The sequence below is a fragment of the Mobula hypostoma genome, chromosome 11, assembly GCF_963921235.1.
Source record: "Mobula hypostoma chromosome 11, sMobHyp1.1, whole genome shotgun sequence".
Taxonomy (NCBI): Eukaryota; Metazoa; Chordata; class Chondrichthyes; order Myliobatiformes; family Myliobatidae; genus Mobula; species Mobula hypostoma.
In genome coordinates, this window is record NC_086107.1 from 64,396,862 (window position 1) to 64,414,121 (window position 17,260).

The 17,260-nt window shown below is 44.5% G+C and overlaps 1 protein-coding gene across 3 annotated transcripts in view; it reads left to right on the top strand.

Annotated features, from left to right (window-relative positions):
• The window catches only part of dusp8a (dual specificity phosphatase 8a), a 303,307-nt gene extending 288,334 nt beyond the window's left edge, over positions 1-14,973 (top strand). For all 3 annotated transcript variants that reach the window (XM_063062185.1, XM_063062186.1, XM_063062187.1), the window contains 4 exons: positions 1,716-1,882; positions 6,674-6,833; positions 7,773-7,896; positions 8,775-14,973. In XM_063062185.1, coding sequence (XP_062918255.1) covers positions 1,716-1,882; positions 6,674-6,833; positions 7,773-7,896; positions 8,775-9,963 — 1,640 coding nt within the window. In that variant the 3' untranslated portion in view covers positions 9,964-14,973. The remainder of the gene's footprint in view (positions 1-1,715; positions 1,883-6,673; positions 6,834-7,772; positions 7,897-8,774) is intronic.
• Positions 14,974-17,260: the final 2,287 nt, after the last annotated feature.

Consider the following 17,260-nt stretch of genomic DNA (forward strand, 5'->3'; position numbering starts at 1 on the left):
TTCTGGTGAACGCAGCAGGCCAGGCAGCATCTCTAGGAAGAGGTACAGTCGACATTTTGGGCCGAGACCCTTCGTCAGGACTAACTGAAAGAAGAGCTAGTAAGAGATTTGAAAGTGAGAGGGGGAGGGGGAGATCTGAAATGATAGGAGAAGACAGGAGGGGGAGGGATGGAGCCAAGAGCTGGACAGTTGATTGGCAAAAGGGATATGAGAGGATTATGGGATGGGAGGCCTAGGGAGAAGGAAAAGGGGGAGGGGAGGAAGCCCAGAGGATGGGCAAGGGGTATAGTGAGAGGGACATATATGGGAGTGAAAATAAAGTGATTTTGCTACTTCAACAAGTTAGGCACTACAAAGGATTTGAAGGTATTGACAACCATTGTGAATGTTTCAATGAAAATAAAGATTTGTGGGATGTAATCGTCGATAGCATTGTACAAAGGCAGTCTGTTATCTACACTTGGTGTCTGCGCTGACTTTGTTCATTTACAGTCAATCAAAAGAACATGCTGGCGTTCTGTTGTGAATTAATACACGAATTTTAGTGCTGTAGTAGTACTGATAGTGGTCTAATTTGTTCTGTATTTCATTTAAATACTTACTTTGTCACTCAGTTGAATGGTAGTTGGTCTTTTTTTTATACCTTTTTAACTATTTCCATGAAATTTTGGCTAATTGGGACGGCTGCTTAATTGTGCCAAAATGTATTCGTCTCATTTAACCGGAATCTACTGTACTATGCTTTTTTTTCAATGCTTCTTGCCCGAACAACAGGAAGTGGGTGATCATAATCTTTAATAAAGTTTTACACCAGCATTGTTTTCTTTAACTAGCAAAATCATACAGAGCCAGAATATCCTCATGGCAGTTTGGTCCCTGTGATTTTAGCTCATCTTGGAACAGGCTGGCACTGTTGCTCCAGGAAAATGGGGGGGAAGGAGGGTCTGGGATCAGTGCTCTGTCTGCTGATAGCTGTGGGGATATGACCAGGGCTGGGATGTTGTTGGACATCTTATGAGATTAAGATCAGTCTTGGGCTGTTGTCTTGTCTTCCTGCACATGGGCAAGATTAAGGCAACAGCCCCTCCCCATGGAGATAGTAGTTTGTGTGAGTCAGGTTGAAGTGCATGCCAGTCTTCCAAGGAAGCCTGTGGTTGGGCACGCGTTGCCTGGATTGAAACGCAAGAACAAACCCACATCCTTGCTTGCCTGCCACAATCTTCCTGTGCGATTAAAGCAAGGTTTCTCAGCATCTTCCTTTCCAGTAACTGAGAATTAAGAAAAAGAACGGCAGATACTGGAAATGTACATTGAGATCAGGAAGTGCTGTGAAACACTCTGCAGGACAGGAGTGGTAATGCTCAGTTCGAATAACCTTCTGTGGGCCTTTCTAGTGCAGCTTGTCCAGCAAGAGTCCTTGACTTAAAATGTTGACTCTGCTTCACCTTCCACAGCTAATTCCTGAACTGCTGAGTATTTCCAGTACAGCTCACCCTGAGCCTTTCAGTCCCTGCCTGAAGTAAGTCAGGCCTGGTGATGACAGGCCGCTCAGAATCTCCATCACAGAGAAGTCTAAATTAAAAGAAAGCCTTTTTCTCTTTCACGCCATGAGCTAAAGCGAACAGGCTTTGAGCCTGTCTGTTGCAAGGTTACAGTGGCAGACAGATGCAAGGTGGATTGAGATATTAATGGTCTTTTACCTTTATTTCTTCCAGGGGGATTTTCCGCATTTTCATCCTATTTCCCAGGCCTGTGTGAGGGGAAGCCCACCGCTCTCCTACCAGTGAGCATCTCTCAGCCGTGCCTACCAGTCGCCAACATTGGTCCCACACGAATCCTTCCTCATTTGTACCTGGGCTCACAGAAAGACGTGCTGAATAAGGTATGTTGAGGGAATGAATGGGACTCCTGGGCAGGTGGCTTGTAAATTCTAGCATAATAAACACCAGAAAGTCTGCAGATGCTGGAAATTCAGAGCGACCCACACAAAATGCTGGAGGAACTCGGCAGGCCAGGCTGCATCTGTGGAAATCAATAGACAGTCGACATTTTGGGCTCAGACACTTCTTCGGGACTGAGAAGGAAGGGGGAAGAACCCTAGCATAACTTCCCTAAGCTGGTATGCCTTTCCGCTAATAAGACACTGAGGAGATCTGAAAGAGGTACGAGAGACGGCAGACGCTGCAGCAACACACTGTTTGTTCGAGGAACTCAGCAGGTCGAGTAGCATCAGTGGGAGGAAAGAAATAGTCAACGTTTAGGGCTGAAACCCTGCTTAAATCTGACCTGTCGTCTCAATGTACTCTTTCTTCAAATTTTCACTAATGTTTTTTCAATATGCTTTGAGAGATTCTGCAGAAGGTGCAATGTAAATACAGGTTGTTGTTTGTCGAACAAAGTGAATCCATTCGGCCAGTTGACCTTCTGCTGTCTCTTTCTGACTGTCCTCAGTGTGTTCCCGTTTCCCCCCCCCCCACCTTATTGCTGTCGTTCAGGTTGTTGTTGGAAATCGGGTCAGAATCCAGGTACACTTCTGTTCACGACTGCCTATATAAGCTGGCTCAGTTCTGTACTCTGACCTGGCTGTTTAATATTACAACATGCTTCATTGCAGAAGTTGGGTTTTATCCACAGTAGCTCCCACTTGAGCAAATGTTCTTCTTCTTAAAGAGGTAGAGCATGGAAACAGGCCTTTCTGTCCATCATGTAGATGTTGACCATCAACCACTTACTGACACGGATCCTACACTAATCCCATTGCATTAAACACAGAGCATTGAACAGTGCAGTACAGAAATAGACCTTTGGTCTACATTGTGGGACCGAACTAATTAAATGTAATTAAGTACCCAACTAAACTAATCCCTTCTGCCTACACAATGTCCAGATCTGTTCATTCATTGCACGTTCATTAGAGATTCTTACGCACGTCCATTGTACTTGCGTTCCATCACTGGCCCTGGCAGCACAGTCTCAGCACCCACCACTCTGCATGTGGAAAAATGTGTTCTGCACATCTCCTTTTAACTTTCACCTTAGGTGCACGCCCTCTGGCATTAGACATTTTAACTCTGCGAGAAAGGTATCAGCTGTCTGTCTATGCCTCTCATAATCTTATAAATTTATGTCTAATCTCCCCTGCTTCAAGCTTTGTCTTTCTGTTCAGGTAGGATGTCAATTATTTTGTCCGTTCTTTCTTTAATGCACCACCGAATTATTTACTTCCTTCTGCCTACTTGCAAATGGCTCATCACTTTACATGGTCGCATGGAATAGGTAACCATATATGGCATTTGTTTCCTTCTGCGCATGCACAATGTGAGACTCAAATAACCATTATGGTCTCACACCTCATTGTAGGGGGCGGTATCATTTGCAGAGGCTAGAGAGATAATCTGTCTTAAACTTCATGATCGGTGGTTAGAGCAGGTTACGATTTCAGTTTCACCAAAGCTACATTGATACTAAGTGGAGAGCAAGCACTCTTCAGACTGCCAAGCTGTTTAGCAAAATGCCTCAACGCTAGAACTGTTCTACAAGCACCAAACCCATGCTTGACTGGTTGTGAGAGGGCCCTTCTGCACATCAGTCTCACTCCCGTCTCACACTGTCCCTGAGGCGACTGCAGTGAGGACAAGACCAATGCCCAGCTCTTCGTGGGTAGTGCGTGTGGAAAAGGACGCAAGGGTCCTTCAGCAGTTCAGGAGGGAAGTGGCCAGTCGGCTTTTTGGGCCGAGACCTTTCATCAGTCCTGCCATTTTCCCTGACTGCAGAGTCCTCCAGTAATTGATGTGTATTGATCCAGATTTTTAGCATCTGTGGCCTCCCTTGTGTCCCCGAGAGTCCTTGTCAAGGTTCATCTGGAGAAGCTTGTAACAGTGATCTGCAGGCTGTTCCCGGGAGTTCACACCAGTACAAACATCAAGTGCTGCTGGGAAATCATTAACTCAGTGAAAGATGCACTTTGTTCTACCTGAATTTCAAATCCTATAAGTCAGTGATAATGATTCCGATTCTGATTCAGAAACCGTTGGTCTTTGAGTACAGCGAGATCTCCATTAGGGAGTGCTGCCGACGGGCACGTTCCAGGTTGTAGGAATGTGTGCTGAGGGGAGGGGGATGCACTGAAGCTTGGTGAAGCCAACATGAAGGCCTTGCAGACAAAGTCCATGATTTGGGGTCCTTCTGCCACTAGACATTGAGGGGCTAAGCCACACAAACACTCGACAATTGTATCAGCCAAGGAAGCCACATGAGTAACAGGGTGCTTAGGATAAACAAATGCCAATGAGCCAGTAACACTATGAATATATTATTGACTGAAGTGCAAAATTCTATTGGCTCTCTTTACATAGTGCTAAAAACATTAAGAATGTAAAGGGAGTCATGCAAGGCTTTTGGCATTTCTTGTGTAGAGTTTTATGAATGAAGTTTATTTTTGAAATTTAAAAAAAGTTTCACCCACACTAACAGGGTGTAGGATGGCAACTATGCCACTCCAAATTCCTGGAGCTCTTATTACATGATCTCCCACCCCAGACCACCAGTTAAAACACACAGCATCTATTTTAATCCTCCTCCAAAACTGTAATAGATAATGAAAATGCTGTCGATGCACCGTGCTGTCCCTGCTTCTGTGCCTCTGCTCCTGAGCTGGATGCAGCAGTGATCTTACAGAGGGAGAGAGCGCCATCAAAGTAATAATTCCTTCATGGAAGTTTCGTAATGTAATTCACCCAGACTGTTAAGGGTTAAATTTGCCATGTATGTTGCGTGTTACGTTGGACGTTATTAAGTTTTGGAGGCAGGTTTTTTTTAAATATATATATATATATACATACACACACACACAACACTTCCATTTGTTTGCTGTTGGAATAAAGTGTACGTTAGAAGTAATTACACACACATTGATTTTTGTTGACACCCCTACATTGGTGACCCTGACAACATGGAATTACAACTATAAAAAATTAATAGTCTATCGTTTCTCCATTGGTTGAATCTTCCATAGCCCTTCAGGTATGCCCCCAAATGTTTACCTGTGACATGGCTTGCTGCCTGTCTCACCCTTTCAGGGAGCAAGTCCCAACCCTCCACCACTCTTTTCCTGAGAAAATGGTTTCCTCACCTGCTGTCCAATTCCAACACTCCTCCTTGCAGGGACGAGGGTGTTATGCAACCTAAAGCAGTATTTATCTTTCAGAAATCTGTGGTAAAAATGGGAAATGTTGACACAGGCAGCAAGCCAGTCAGCATCTGAAAAGGGAAGGAGGCATTTTGGGTGGAGGGCTTTTATTAACACAGCCAGCAAGGAGCCTGGGTGTGTGCGATAAAATTCTAACAAGGGAAACTGCTTGAACCCAGTCATTCTGTGAGCAGACGAATTGACTGTCAGTGGTTTACTCTCGTGCAGTGTGGCAAAGATAAATGACCCAGCTTTTGAACTGACAGCTGATTTCACTGTTGGCATCCTAGTAATTTTCACCATCAAAATATATTCACTGTGATCTCGTTCTTAGTTGTAACGTTTAGAGAATTGTAATCAGGGAATTGCATGAATTGCTTCCACTGTGCTGCCATGATTGCCTGTTTAAAATCTAGACCTTAAAACAAGCCTTCAGACCCCAGTAATTGTAGCCGTCAAGTGCCAGCCTGCCATCCTTCCCTAGCTGAACCTTTCGAACTTGCCACTTGATTGGCAGGCTGCCCAAGCATTCACTCTTTCCCTCTGTGCCATCTGCAAGATGAAGCTGTTAGCCAAAGCTTACTTGACAGCAAAGCCACTCCCCCCTCCAACTAAGAAATAGTCAGAATCAAAATTAGGCTTATTATCACTGACATGTCATGAAATCTGTTGTTTTGTGACAACAGTACAATGAAAGACATAAAAAATTACTATAAGTTGCAATAAATAGTGCAAAACAGTAATAGTGAGATAGTGTTCATGGACTGTTTAGAAATCTAATGGTGGAGGGGAAGGTGATGTTCCAAAAACATAGAGTGTGTGTTTTCAGGCTCCTTTAACAGTAATGAGAAGAGGGCATGCCCTGGATAGCATGGGTCCTTAATGATAGTGCCACCTTTTTAGGTAGCGTCTTTTACAGAGGTTCTGGATTGTAGACATGGGCCTCCATCTTCAAGTTTCACTCTACGATCCCCAAAATCCTGCAACACAAAGGGAGTGCAGTCAGAGGGACGTGTCATAGCACAGTTCACCAGCAGCTCCTCAAGTGCATCACTCACAACACGCTGGAGGAACTCAGCAGGTCGGGCAGCATCCGTGGAAACGATCAGTCAACGTTTAGGGCCGGACTAATCATTTCCACGGATGCTGCCCAATCTGCTGAGTTCCTCCAGCGTGTTGTGAGTGTTGCTTTGACCCCAGCATCTGCAGAGTATTTTGTGTCCTCAAGTGCATTGAATGATGGACTTCAAATACTGGCATGTAACAGCAACAGTCACTACCCATAATCTACTTATCTGTTCCAGCAAGCGACATGCTCAACTCCCTCTCTGAAATTCCTGCTAAGTTCTGAATGTAATCTGTTCATGGTAATAGAACCATCGGCTTGTGTGTGTGGTGTCATCTCAACAGTTCCAGCAGCAGTTTTGAAAGATAGCATTTGTTTTAGTACCTCTAAGTTGACCTGCATTTCTGTCCTCATCGTAGGACCTGATGGTGCAGAATGGAATCACATATGTTCTCAACGCCAGCAACTCTTGTCCAAAGCCTGACTTCATCTCAGAGAGTCACTTCATGCGCATTCCAGTCAATGACAACTACTGTGAGAAGCTTCTGCCCTGGTTGGATGAGTCTGTCGATTTTATAGGTAGGTATCTGAAATCAGTATCTCATAGACAGTTGCTAGGTATGGTAAAGCTAAGACTTCATTTCCGCCACACGTTTTATAGGACTGTATCTTGTTTTTCATTTTCTGAGAAGTGGGATGTGGGAAATGCTAACACAGTTGTCCCTGACAAGGTGTTGGAGAAAATGCCTTTTTGAAATGGTGCAATGCATTTGGTAGAAATACTGACACAGTGCTGAAGTGTGTCATTGAAGGAACGATGGGAGGGTGTCCAAAGTAAATTTATGATCAAAGGACATATATGCCACCATGCACAACCCTGAGGTTCCTATTCCTGCGAGCAATCACAGTAAATATGGAAAAGCAATAGAATCAATGAAATACCACACCCATTGGGGCAGACGACACCAATGTGCAGAAAAAAGACAGGAAACTGCAAATACAAAAAGAAAGAAAGGAAGAAAAGAAACAATAATAAATAAATAAATAAATAAATAAACAAGCAAGCAAGCAATAAATATTGAGAAGATTAGATGAGTCCTTGAAAGTGAGTACAGTTGAATGGGAACAGTTCAGTGATAGGTGAGTGAAGTTATCCCCTCCAGTCGAAGGACAATAACTGTTCCTGAACCTGGTGGTGCAGGTCCCGAGGCTCCTGTACCATCATCCTGAAGGCAGCAGTGAGAAGAGATCATGACCTGAATGGGCACTTTCTGCCTGGTTGCTGCTCCAAGTAAGAGTGGGTCATTTAGTGAACCAGGTGCCCTTTCTATCTGACCTATGACCAGGGAGTCAGTGACACAGTGAAGTGTGGCCATAGTGTCCTTTGGCTTCGCTCAGACTCTGATGAGGTGCTTTAGGACTCAACACATTATTAAGTCTTTCCTGGTCCCATGTGATGTGGGGTGGGATTGTAGAAAAGATGCACATTCATTTCAAGCTGGTCTTTTTCCTGTCTAGACAAAGCAAAGGTCTCCAACTGTCGAGTACTCGTTCACTGCTTGGCTGGGATTTCGCGATCAGCTACCGTTGCCATTGCCTACATCATGAAGAGCATGGGGCTGTCCTCAGACGATGCTTACAGGTAAACGATTCAAAACAATCACTGCAAGCTGCAGTAGGTTCTGGAAACGTACCTCGCTACCACATTGAATACTTCCTGCTTCATTTCCTACCTCCCAACCCCATGGAACACTTCACTCACTTCCAACCACCCCCAAGTGCTGTCTAAACCGCTGCTCAGCTACAAGCCTCTCAGTGTGATCACAGGAGAGTCTTGTCATTATTATCAACTAAGTTGGAGATGCACCGATTTGGTTAATGATGAACCATAATTGTAAGTGTGTCTCATGAAGCAATGGAACAGACAATGTGACATAATGGAAGGGTGGGGTCAGTGTGCATATGGGTATGTATATCTGTGTGTATATTAGATGGAGTTTATCAGATATGTTTTCTGATTTTTCAAGATGTTCTTGAGGCTAGATGTTTGGGTCTGTATTCCTTGGCGTTTAGAAGAAAAGTTCCTTCTAAAGTTTCTTAATCGAATGTGTAAGATTGTAAGGGGTTTGACAGGGATAATGTGGAGATGTTTTCACTAGTGAAAGAACCACAATCCAAAGGAACATAGTTACAAAGTAAAGGGCCAGTCATTCAAAACTGAGATGTATAGAGATCTCTTCTCAGAGGAAAATGAATCTCTGCAATTTTCTAACCCCAAACGGAGTTGAGGCCAGGTCATTGGATGTCTTGAGATGAAGATAAATATTTGAAACATCGAGGAACTGGGGAAGCAGCACAGAAGAGGAGTTGAGGTCAGCACAGATCATGTCAATGATGGGGCAGGTTATGGGGAGAAAGCAGAAGAATGGTGTTGAGTGGGATAATAAATCAGCCATGATGGAATGGCAGAGCAGACTCGATGGGCCAAAGGCCTTAAAATCTTTGTGTTTCCTGTTGCAGGTTCATCAAGGACCGGAGACCATCCATATCTCCCAACTTCAACTTCATGGGGCAGCTATTGGAGTATGAGAAGAACTTGAGGCTTCTGAAAGTCCGCTCCCTGGCTCCCCTGAAGCCACCGGCAGATCGGCTGGAGGAGGAGGTTGACAAGGAGGCGTCCGACGGCTGCAGAGGCAGCTGGGACAGGACATGTCCCAGATCCTCCACCTCTGAGGCGGCGGGCCCCGGCGCACCCAAGGACGCCAGTCAGCAGTGCAGTGGCAACGCTGAGAGTGGCAGGGGGGACTGCAAGAATGCCTCGCACGTGGCCCTGCAGCAGAGCCTGAACGGCCTGCACCTCTCCATGGAGCGCCTCCAAGACACCAACCGACTGAAGCGCTCCTTCTCGCTGGACATCAAGTCCTCCTACCTGCCAAACCCTGCCCCTGGCCGCTGCGGGGCAGCCGTGCCACACGGCTCCGATGGCATCCCAAAGCTCTGCAAGCTGGAGGTGAGGGCGGGGAGCCCTGGCCAGGAGCCATGCAGCCCAACCCTGGAGAGCCCGGGGACCGACGCTGGCAGTGAGTCAAAAGCCCGGCAGAGGCGCAGACCAAAGCACAACAGCAGCCTCCCAAACCCGTCCAGTTCACCGGTGCACTCCCTGAGCTTGAACTTAACCAGGACCCTCGTCCCTTGCGCGGTCCACAAAGGCAGTGGCGCGGAAGGCAACTTGAAGCAGGCGCTGTTGCTAAGCATCCCCAGTGCCCAGCCGCTTCCCCTGGGAAGCAATGGGGTGAACCGGTGGGGGAAGCACACGGAACTGGGGCAGCCCCCTGCCGCGGCAAATCCCTCTGCTGGCAGCGGCGGCTCGTGGTACTTTGGCACAGATCAGCCTCCCGCAAGCAAAGGGGCAAGTGGTGCCGGGCTCTTCGGTGGCTCTGCCCCCTCGTACCCGCCCTTCGGCTGCGGCTCCGCCCCGGGCGGCTGCGAGCCGTACGGGCCGGTGCGGCTGCGGGAGAAGGCAGCCGAGCAGCGGGACGCCCGGCGCAGCTGGCACGAGGAAGGCACCATCGAGAAGCAGTTCAAGAGGAGGAGCTGCCAGATGGAGTTTGAGGACGGCATGTCGGAGAGCAGGTCGAGGGAAGACCTGGGGAAGATCGGCAAGCAGTCCAGCTTCTCCGGTAGCATGGAGATCATCGAGGTGTCGTGATGGTACGGGAAATGGCTGTTTTGAAATGGTGAAAGGGGAGCATCTGTGGTTATTTGTCACCTGAAATCAGGCACTGCTTGAAGCCGCAGACTCTGTTTTTTGTAAAAGCAGGTGGAAGTGCGGCAACTGTTGTCTCTGATGATAATGAGAGTGGGTTAACACATCACTTGAAACTTGTCTTGAACATTTTTAGAAAAGCTAATTTATTTCTCCAAACACATTCTGGCAATGGTAAAAAAGAAAATGCGGGAACTGGCCACCCCAGTTTAACATTGTACAGTGCGGTATTTAAGTACTTCAAGCAATACTCAAGAAAAGAAAGTCTGTTTTTATCTTATTAATTATATATTTTGTGTTGATGTTTCCACATCGTACCTTGGTCTGCGCAGGACTGCTACCTGAGAAGGTCATTTATTGCACTTTGTCCTTCCTTGTGTGTGACTGAGCCCATTAAAATGCAGACTGCAGCACTAAGGCTGGAAAAGTACCTTCTATGAGATAATCTGTATGAACCAATTGCAAATGGATGCAGACATTAATATAATGTAAATAGTGGTGTATCTATTATTATGGCTGATTTAAATGTTTTTAAATAGTTTAAAGATATCCTGGCTGCTTGATGCAAATACCTCAGGTTTGAATAAACAGAAAAATTAAAAAGGCTTTTTCTTTTACTACCCTCCCCATCTTGTTTGTGAAATGTACACAAGCTTCAATCACGATACAGAGGGAAAAAAAAAATCATCTCAGGTTTTTTAAACTAATTAACTGAGGCAGATTCCGGTGATATCCATGAAGGGGGGAGGTCAAGTGCTGGTGATCAGTGGACATCCAGGCAACCTACAGGCCGAGCGCTAGTTGCACGTGCCCATTGCATTTGGGACAAACATGTAGGGAGCTCATGGCATCACACACCAATCACATGTTGGGAGGCCAAGATGTGGGGCTCCCCCACAGCAACGGTGCTCTTTCAGAAGCCGCATGTTAAATCTGTCCACCTTGCTCCGGTGCTCATCTCCTTCCCACCATCTCTGGCTCCTGGGCAGGGAAAGCTGACCATGAACGGGCAAAAGAAACAGATCATCTCTGGCCTGGGCTGTCAGCAAGAGAATCTGGTGGTGTCCATTTAACTTGCTCTTGACTGAGCAATGCTGATCAGATGCTTGGTGACTGTTTGCTCGAGGCCCAAGCAATAAACATTGATGAGATAGCTATCTGTCCCACTGTGTAGAAAAAAGCATCATAGTTATTTATATCATTGATTTTGTTGAGTTAAAAATCAATCGGCTTTCTCTTCATTTCGATTTGTTCTATAGGTGAGGGTGTGATCAGTGTAGCCAGCATTACTAGTTCATCCCTGAGAAGGTGTGGGTAGGACTTTTCTTTCTGAATTGCCACGGGATGGCAGTTTTGACACAAATGAACACTTGCCAGAGTGCTTCAGAGGGCGTTGAAGTCAGTCCCATTGGTGTGGGACTGGGGATGCAAAGGGTAGACAGATAGGACAAGGAAGAGCATGAGTCAATGAGTTCGGTTTGTAAAAGCTTCTCAGTCACTGTTCTTACTAAATTATTTACAGAATTTAAAAACAAACTGAACAGAGAGATGTTTGATCCTTCATTCTCTGAAATTTCCTCTCAAGATTTCTGCACCATTTCTTGTCTTCAAGGCAAATCAAAGACCGCTCCCTCCAACACTGCCTTTGTGAGTGTTCTTTCTGCAATGCACCCTACAGATCCCTGCGCCCTAAGCCCACTGCTCTGTAAAACACTCATGACCACGCGATCCCATGGATTTGCTGACTCTCTAAATGTTAGGAAACATGATTGTAATCATGGTTGGACTGGGATGAATTGTACCCTCCTTCCCCCCACAGTTTGAGGGATAGACCTTCCCACAGCTGTTACTGACGTTGCTGATCCTGTCATCCCACTGAGCATTTTTGGTCAGATCTGACAAATTTTTCACAACTCCCCTTCATGGGAATCCACGTAACAGAGATCTGATCACCAACTTTGCTAAGCTGCATTTCCTCAGCCCCAGCAGTCAGTTAGGGAATGCTGTTCTGATTCAGCAGGAGATTCCAATAAACTCAGATTATGTTGGAAATGCTTAGCTGGTCAGGCAGCGAGCGTGGAGAAAGGAAAAGGGTTAACAATACGGGTGGATGATTAGAACCATTCCATTTGAATACAGTCAACCTGAATCACAAACTCTACTTCTCTCTTGACTGCCATTCTGACTGGCTAAGTATTTGTTTGCCTCAAACTTCCATCATTGGCAGGGTTTTTGCTTTTTGGTTACAAAAGAATCAGATAGATTCTAGTTCAATAAGTTATAATCTGCCAGATGCAAATTAGTAAAATTTACCTTGACGCTTCACATCAAAGGGACACTGCGATAATACCTCGCAGTGCAGACTAATCTGGACCACATTTGCTTGATCTGCACCAGTTACAAGTCAAAAGGGAAGCAAAGGTTGTGGGTAGAGGGGTTGAGAGTCAATCTGAGGCAATCCCCAGGGTGTTTTCTACTGGCAAGCTAATGAAACTCTAGGAGCTGAAATTTCTAGATGTCAGGTTCAGGAGGAGGAGAAGGAGGGAGATTCACAATCAAATGGGATGAAGAAAATGCCAACTGGCGTCACCCACTTTTCCCAGCATATCTACAATTTAGGCTGATACTAATGAGGACGCATTACCATGGTTAGACAGTGTCCCACCAATAGACCTGCTGCTTTGCACTACTTAGGCTTGGAAAACAGATACCTAATGTGGTTGGAGACCATTTCTCAGCTCTGCTTTTTAATGCTGTTAGGCATCACCACATGAGCCACAGTAGAGCTTCTGCCTGAGACCACAGGGCCTTCCTCTGGGTGCTCCCATTTCTTCCCACATCCCAAAAACACGCAATTTGGTTGGTTAGTTGCCCCTAGTGCAAAATCTATAAGAGGTGGATGATAATGCGGGACGAATAAAATGGGGTTGATTTGAACAGGTGTTCAATTGTCAGCGGCCATTGATGGTCTTGGCTCTGTGCTGTGTGACTCTATCGATGACCCGTTAAGGAGAGTTGTGGTTATGAGTCCTGTCAGTGAACAGCAACACTCTATTCTATCCACCTATAGTTTGGACATTACAAAGATGTCCTTTCTACATCTTGTTGGAAGTAGTGAGGTCACGATAGGTGTTCAAAGAATCATTATACTGGTGCACCTTTTAGTGTTCCTGCCCGATCTATTGTGGAAGCTCAGGTCTCCAAGCACTACCATAACTAAAGCTACTGCGCCGTCAAGGTTATTACTCGGAAGTAAATGTTGTTCATTACTACAAAAGAGTTTTATATTGTTGTTAAGTTTTCATGGCATTTCTTGTGCATTCTGAGTGAACCTCACGAGGGTCCAGTGATTCTTGGATCAGCTTGTCTCACTGTGTGGACAACCTGCCCCATGCTAACCTGCACTTTCACCAGGATTCCAGACCTGGGCGCAGAGTGGAAACCCAGTAAGTGCTGGCGTACAAGGGGAATAGTAGTGGCGCATTTGAAGTCTCCTGACAGCCATCAAAAACTATTAGGGATTTACAGCACCTCAAAAGTCCTGAATAGGTACAACAGGAAAACTTTAAATTATCTGTTACCCTCCTAGCATCCACCCTCAGTGAATCCACAGTGGTAGGGAAATGGCCCCTGATCACCCACAATCTAATCGAGTCACAGGCCAGCTTTGGGAATGGGGTGAAAAGTCCCACCGATAATGGTCCTTTTACTTTGGACCTGGGAACTGAACTCTCTGGTCCAATCATAGCAGTATCTCTGTTTTCCTTAAGTACTAACTATTTAACCTGCAGATCGAGCATTATTACAAGGGCCTTTCTCCTGAAAGCATAATTTGAGAAACCTCAAAATGATCCTTGTTTGGAAAGCTTACTTGTGGCCATTGTTTCAGACTAGTAAAAAAAATATACAAAACGCTTAAAAGAAGATTTTCATTTTAAGGTCCACCATGTATCTTCTGTGTGCATTACTGGAAGTACAGTGGAAAGGGAAACTTTTATCTTAATTGGGATGTTACTCCTTTAACACTTGAGAATGTGTAGCTTTGTTGCCAATCCAGGAAATGCGCTGTACTCTTCTAAATAACCCTGATTATATCTCTCCGTTTGGAATGTACTTCTTTGGCCTCTTCTACGGCATCTCTGTTTTCAAAGCCAAGCCTCCCATTTTGTCAGTGTTGCAAGTGCAACGTCAAATCCAATGGAAAGCCACCTGAGGATACCCTGTGGGATTTCTTGCTCTCAACACCCTGCTTGTCCTTGTCCATGAAAAGGGGTATCAGTCACACCAGGCAACTAGATTCTTTTCCATGATGGAGATGCTTTGAGGGATGTGTCAACTTCAGTTGGGGAGAGAATGCCCTCTTTGGTTTGGAGCCTTGATCCAAGCCCCTCTGCTAGATTATAAATTCCCTAACATATCCACAGCCACTATCCCCTCCTGCTCACCACCCCAGAGCATAACTGGCTTTTATTTATATGCACCCATTTCCTCTCATAATAAGCTATAAACAGAGATACAAATCAGAAATATAAATAGTGTAGATTAAATATTTATTATAATGACATTTGATGCTTTTCCTTTGTTTGTCCCATTTTGTTTTGACCTTAGTTCAACCCAGGCTATTTATTATATTCCTTATTTTTGGTCTGTTTGTTGTGTATTGTAGCCTTTCTCTTGTGTGATTAATGCATCATTTTTGCTGGTCTTTTACATTGTGAAGTATTTGATATTATTACCAAGTGTAATGAAGAAACTTTAATTTCTGTTACTAGCCCTATTTATTGAATGCTGTATTATGGTGCTTTTTTGTAATTGGACAGTGGTGTTATAAATAAATGGATAGACATTTTAACTATGGTTTTCTTCATGTTGATTGGGAGTTATTCAAAGGGACCAGAAAGGTTCAGCTGTTTGCTTCAGGGGCGTTGAAAGCTTTTGTTCAAATAAACCTACTTTTCCACCCTTGGAATCTGATGTAGTCATTTCAGTTTTGGGATTTGGAAGTTATTCGGACAGTGGGCCTTAGGAGATCTTTGGGTATCAGGGGCTAAAGTGGGTATTTTAACTTTCTGGGAGTCAGAGGCTAATTAAACTAGTAACAGTGGGGAGGATTTAGGTAGCTTTATGAACAGTGCACTGTATTCAAGTATAGGCCTAATAACATTCCAAGTGCATGGGCTACACCAAGACATGATGGAAGTTTCACGGTCAGGGCTGCATTCTAGCTTCTGATTTGAACTAAACTAAATGCCAGATTTTATTACAGATACTTCAAAGAGTTAATTTAGCAACAGATTGCAATCTAAATTGTCAGAATTCTACATGCGTAACAACAAGAATACAAACTTTATAGCCATAAATGCCAGAACTGACATAAGGCATTTTTTTGGCATGTTCGCATACTTTGTTATACAGCTGCCTTTAAGTTAATTCATGCTTAGAATCTGTATCTTCCAACTTCTAAGACCAATGCTTTTCATTTTAGATGCATTAAGCACGGAAATCAGCCCTTCAGCTCATCACTTCCATAATGGCCAACGTACATATTCGTGCCAGTCCTATTTGCCCGCATTTTGGTCCATATCCTTCTGAACCTTTGCTATCCATCCATCTGTCAAAATATCTTTTAAACATTGAATGAGCATTGAACCCATGAACACTATTTCACTACATTTTTTAAATTTTTACTTTTGCACTACATATTTAAATATTTTACATATATATGTATATATAAATATATATATACTTACTGTAATTCATATTTTTTCTATTATTGTATATTGTACTGCTCCTGCAAAGACAACTCATTTCACAACATATGCCGGTAATATTAAACCTGATTCTGAAACGTTGCAGTTGTACTGCCTCTACTTCTTCCATTGGCAGATTGTTCCTCATTCCTACCATGTCTAAAAAGCATATCTCTTTTAAATCTTTTCTCTCTCACTTTAAACCTATCCCCACTATTTTCAAGCTCACCTATCTTGGGAAGAAGACTGCAGCCACCTACCTTATCCATGTGCCTTATGATTTTATTAACCTCAATAAAGTCATCCTTCACTACAGGGAAAACAGTCCAAGACTATCCAGTCCCTGCTTCTAACTCAAGCCCTCCAGTCCATCCTCGTGAATCTTTTAGAACATAGACAGTACAGGAGCAGGTCCTTTGGCCCACAATGTTGTGCCGAACCAGCTAAAAAATAAATCAAAAACCACCAAAAAAACTAATCCTTCCTACCAACACAATGTATATATCCCTCCATCTTCCTCACATTCATTTATTTGCCTATCTAAACATCTCCAATGTATAGGCAAATACCACCATACCAGACAATGCATTCCAGGCATCCATCACCCTCTGAGTAGAAAACTTGCCCCTCACATCCCCTCTGAACCTACCCCCTCTCACTTTCAATGCATGCCCTCTGGTATTAGACATCTCTACCCTGGAGAACAGATACTCCCTGTCTACTCTATCAATGCCTCTCATAATCTTATGAACATCTATCATCTTCCCTCAGCCTTCACCATTCCAGAGAAAACAGCCCAGGTTTGTCCTACCTCTCGTGGTAGCATCCCCTAAACCAGGCAGCGTGCTGGGAAGCCTCTTCTACATCCTCCCCAAAACCTCAACATCCTTCCTATAGCGGGGCAACCAGAACTACATGCAATACCTGTACTCCAGATGTGGTTCTTCTTGTTTAATCACATCCTTTCTAAAGTGTGGTGACCCGAACAACGCAAAATATTCCCAAGTACAGCCTCATGAATGATTTGTACAACTGCAACTTGAAGTCCCAAATCCTATACTCAACGCCTTGGCCATGAGGGCGAGCATATCTTTTGCTTTCATCACCACTCTGTTTACCTGTGTTGCCACTTTCAGGGAAGTACGCAAATGCACTCAATTGTCTTGCTGCTCAGTAAAACTCTGTGTGTTTCCTGGCCTAGCTTAAAGTACATCAGTTAACACTTGCCATTCTTTTACCATTCCCTTCCCTTACCGTTCCAATGTTTACTTTCATAGGAGGTTAAGGAGGTTCAGCTTGTCACCGAACACTCCAACAAGCTTTTACAGATGTACTGTTGAAAGTATTCTCTGGGTGCATCGTGGTCCAATGCTGCAATTCAAATGCACAGGAACGCAAGAAGCTACAGAGAGTAGTGTACTCTCCCAAAATGTCACAAGCACCTCCCTCTCCATCATCAGTAGTATCTGCAGGAGGCATGGCCTTGAGAA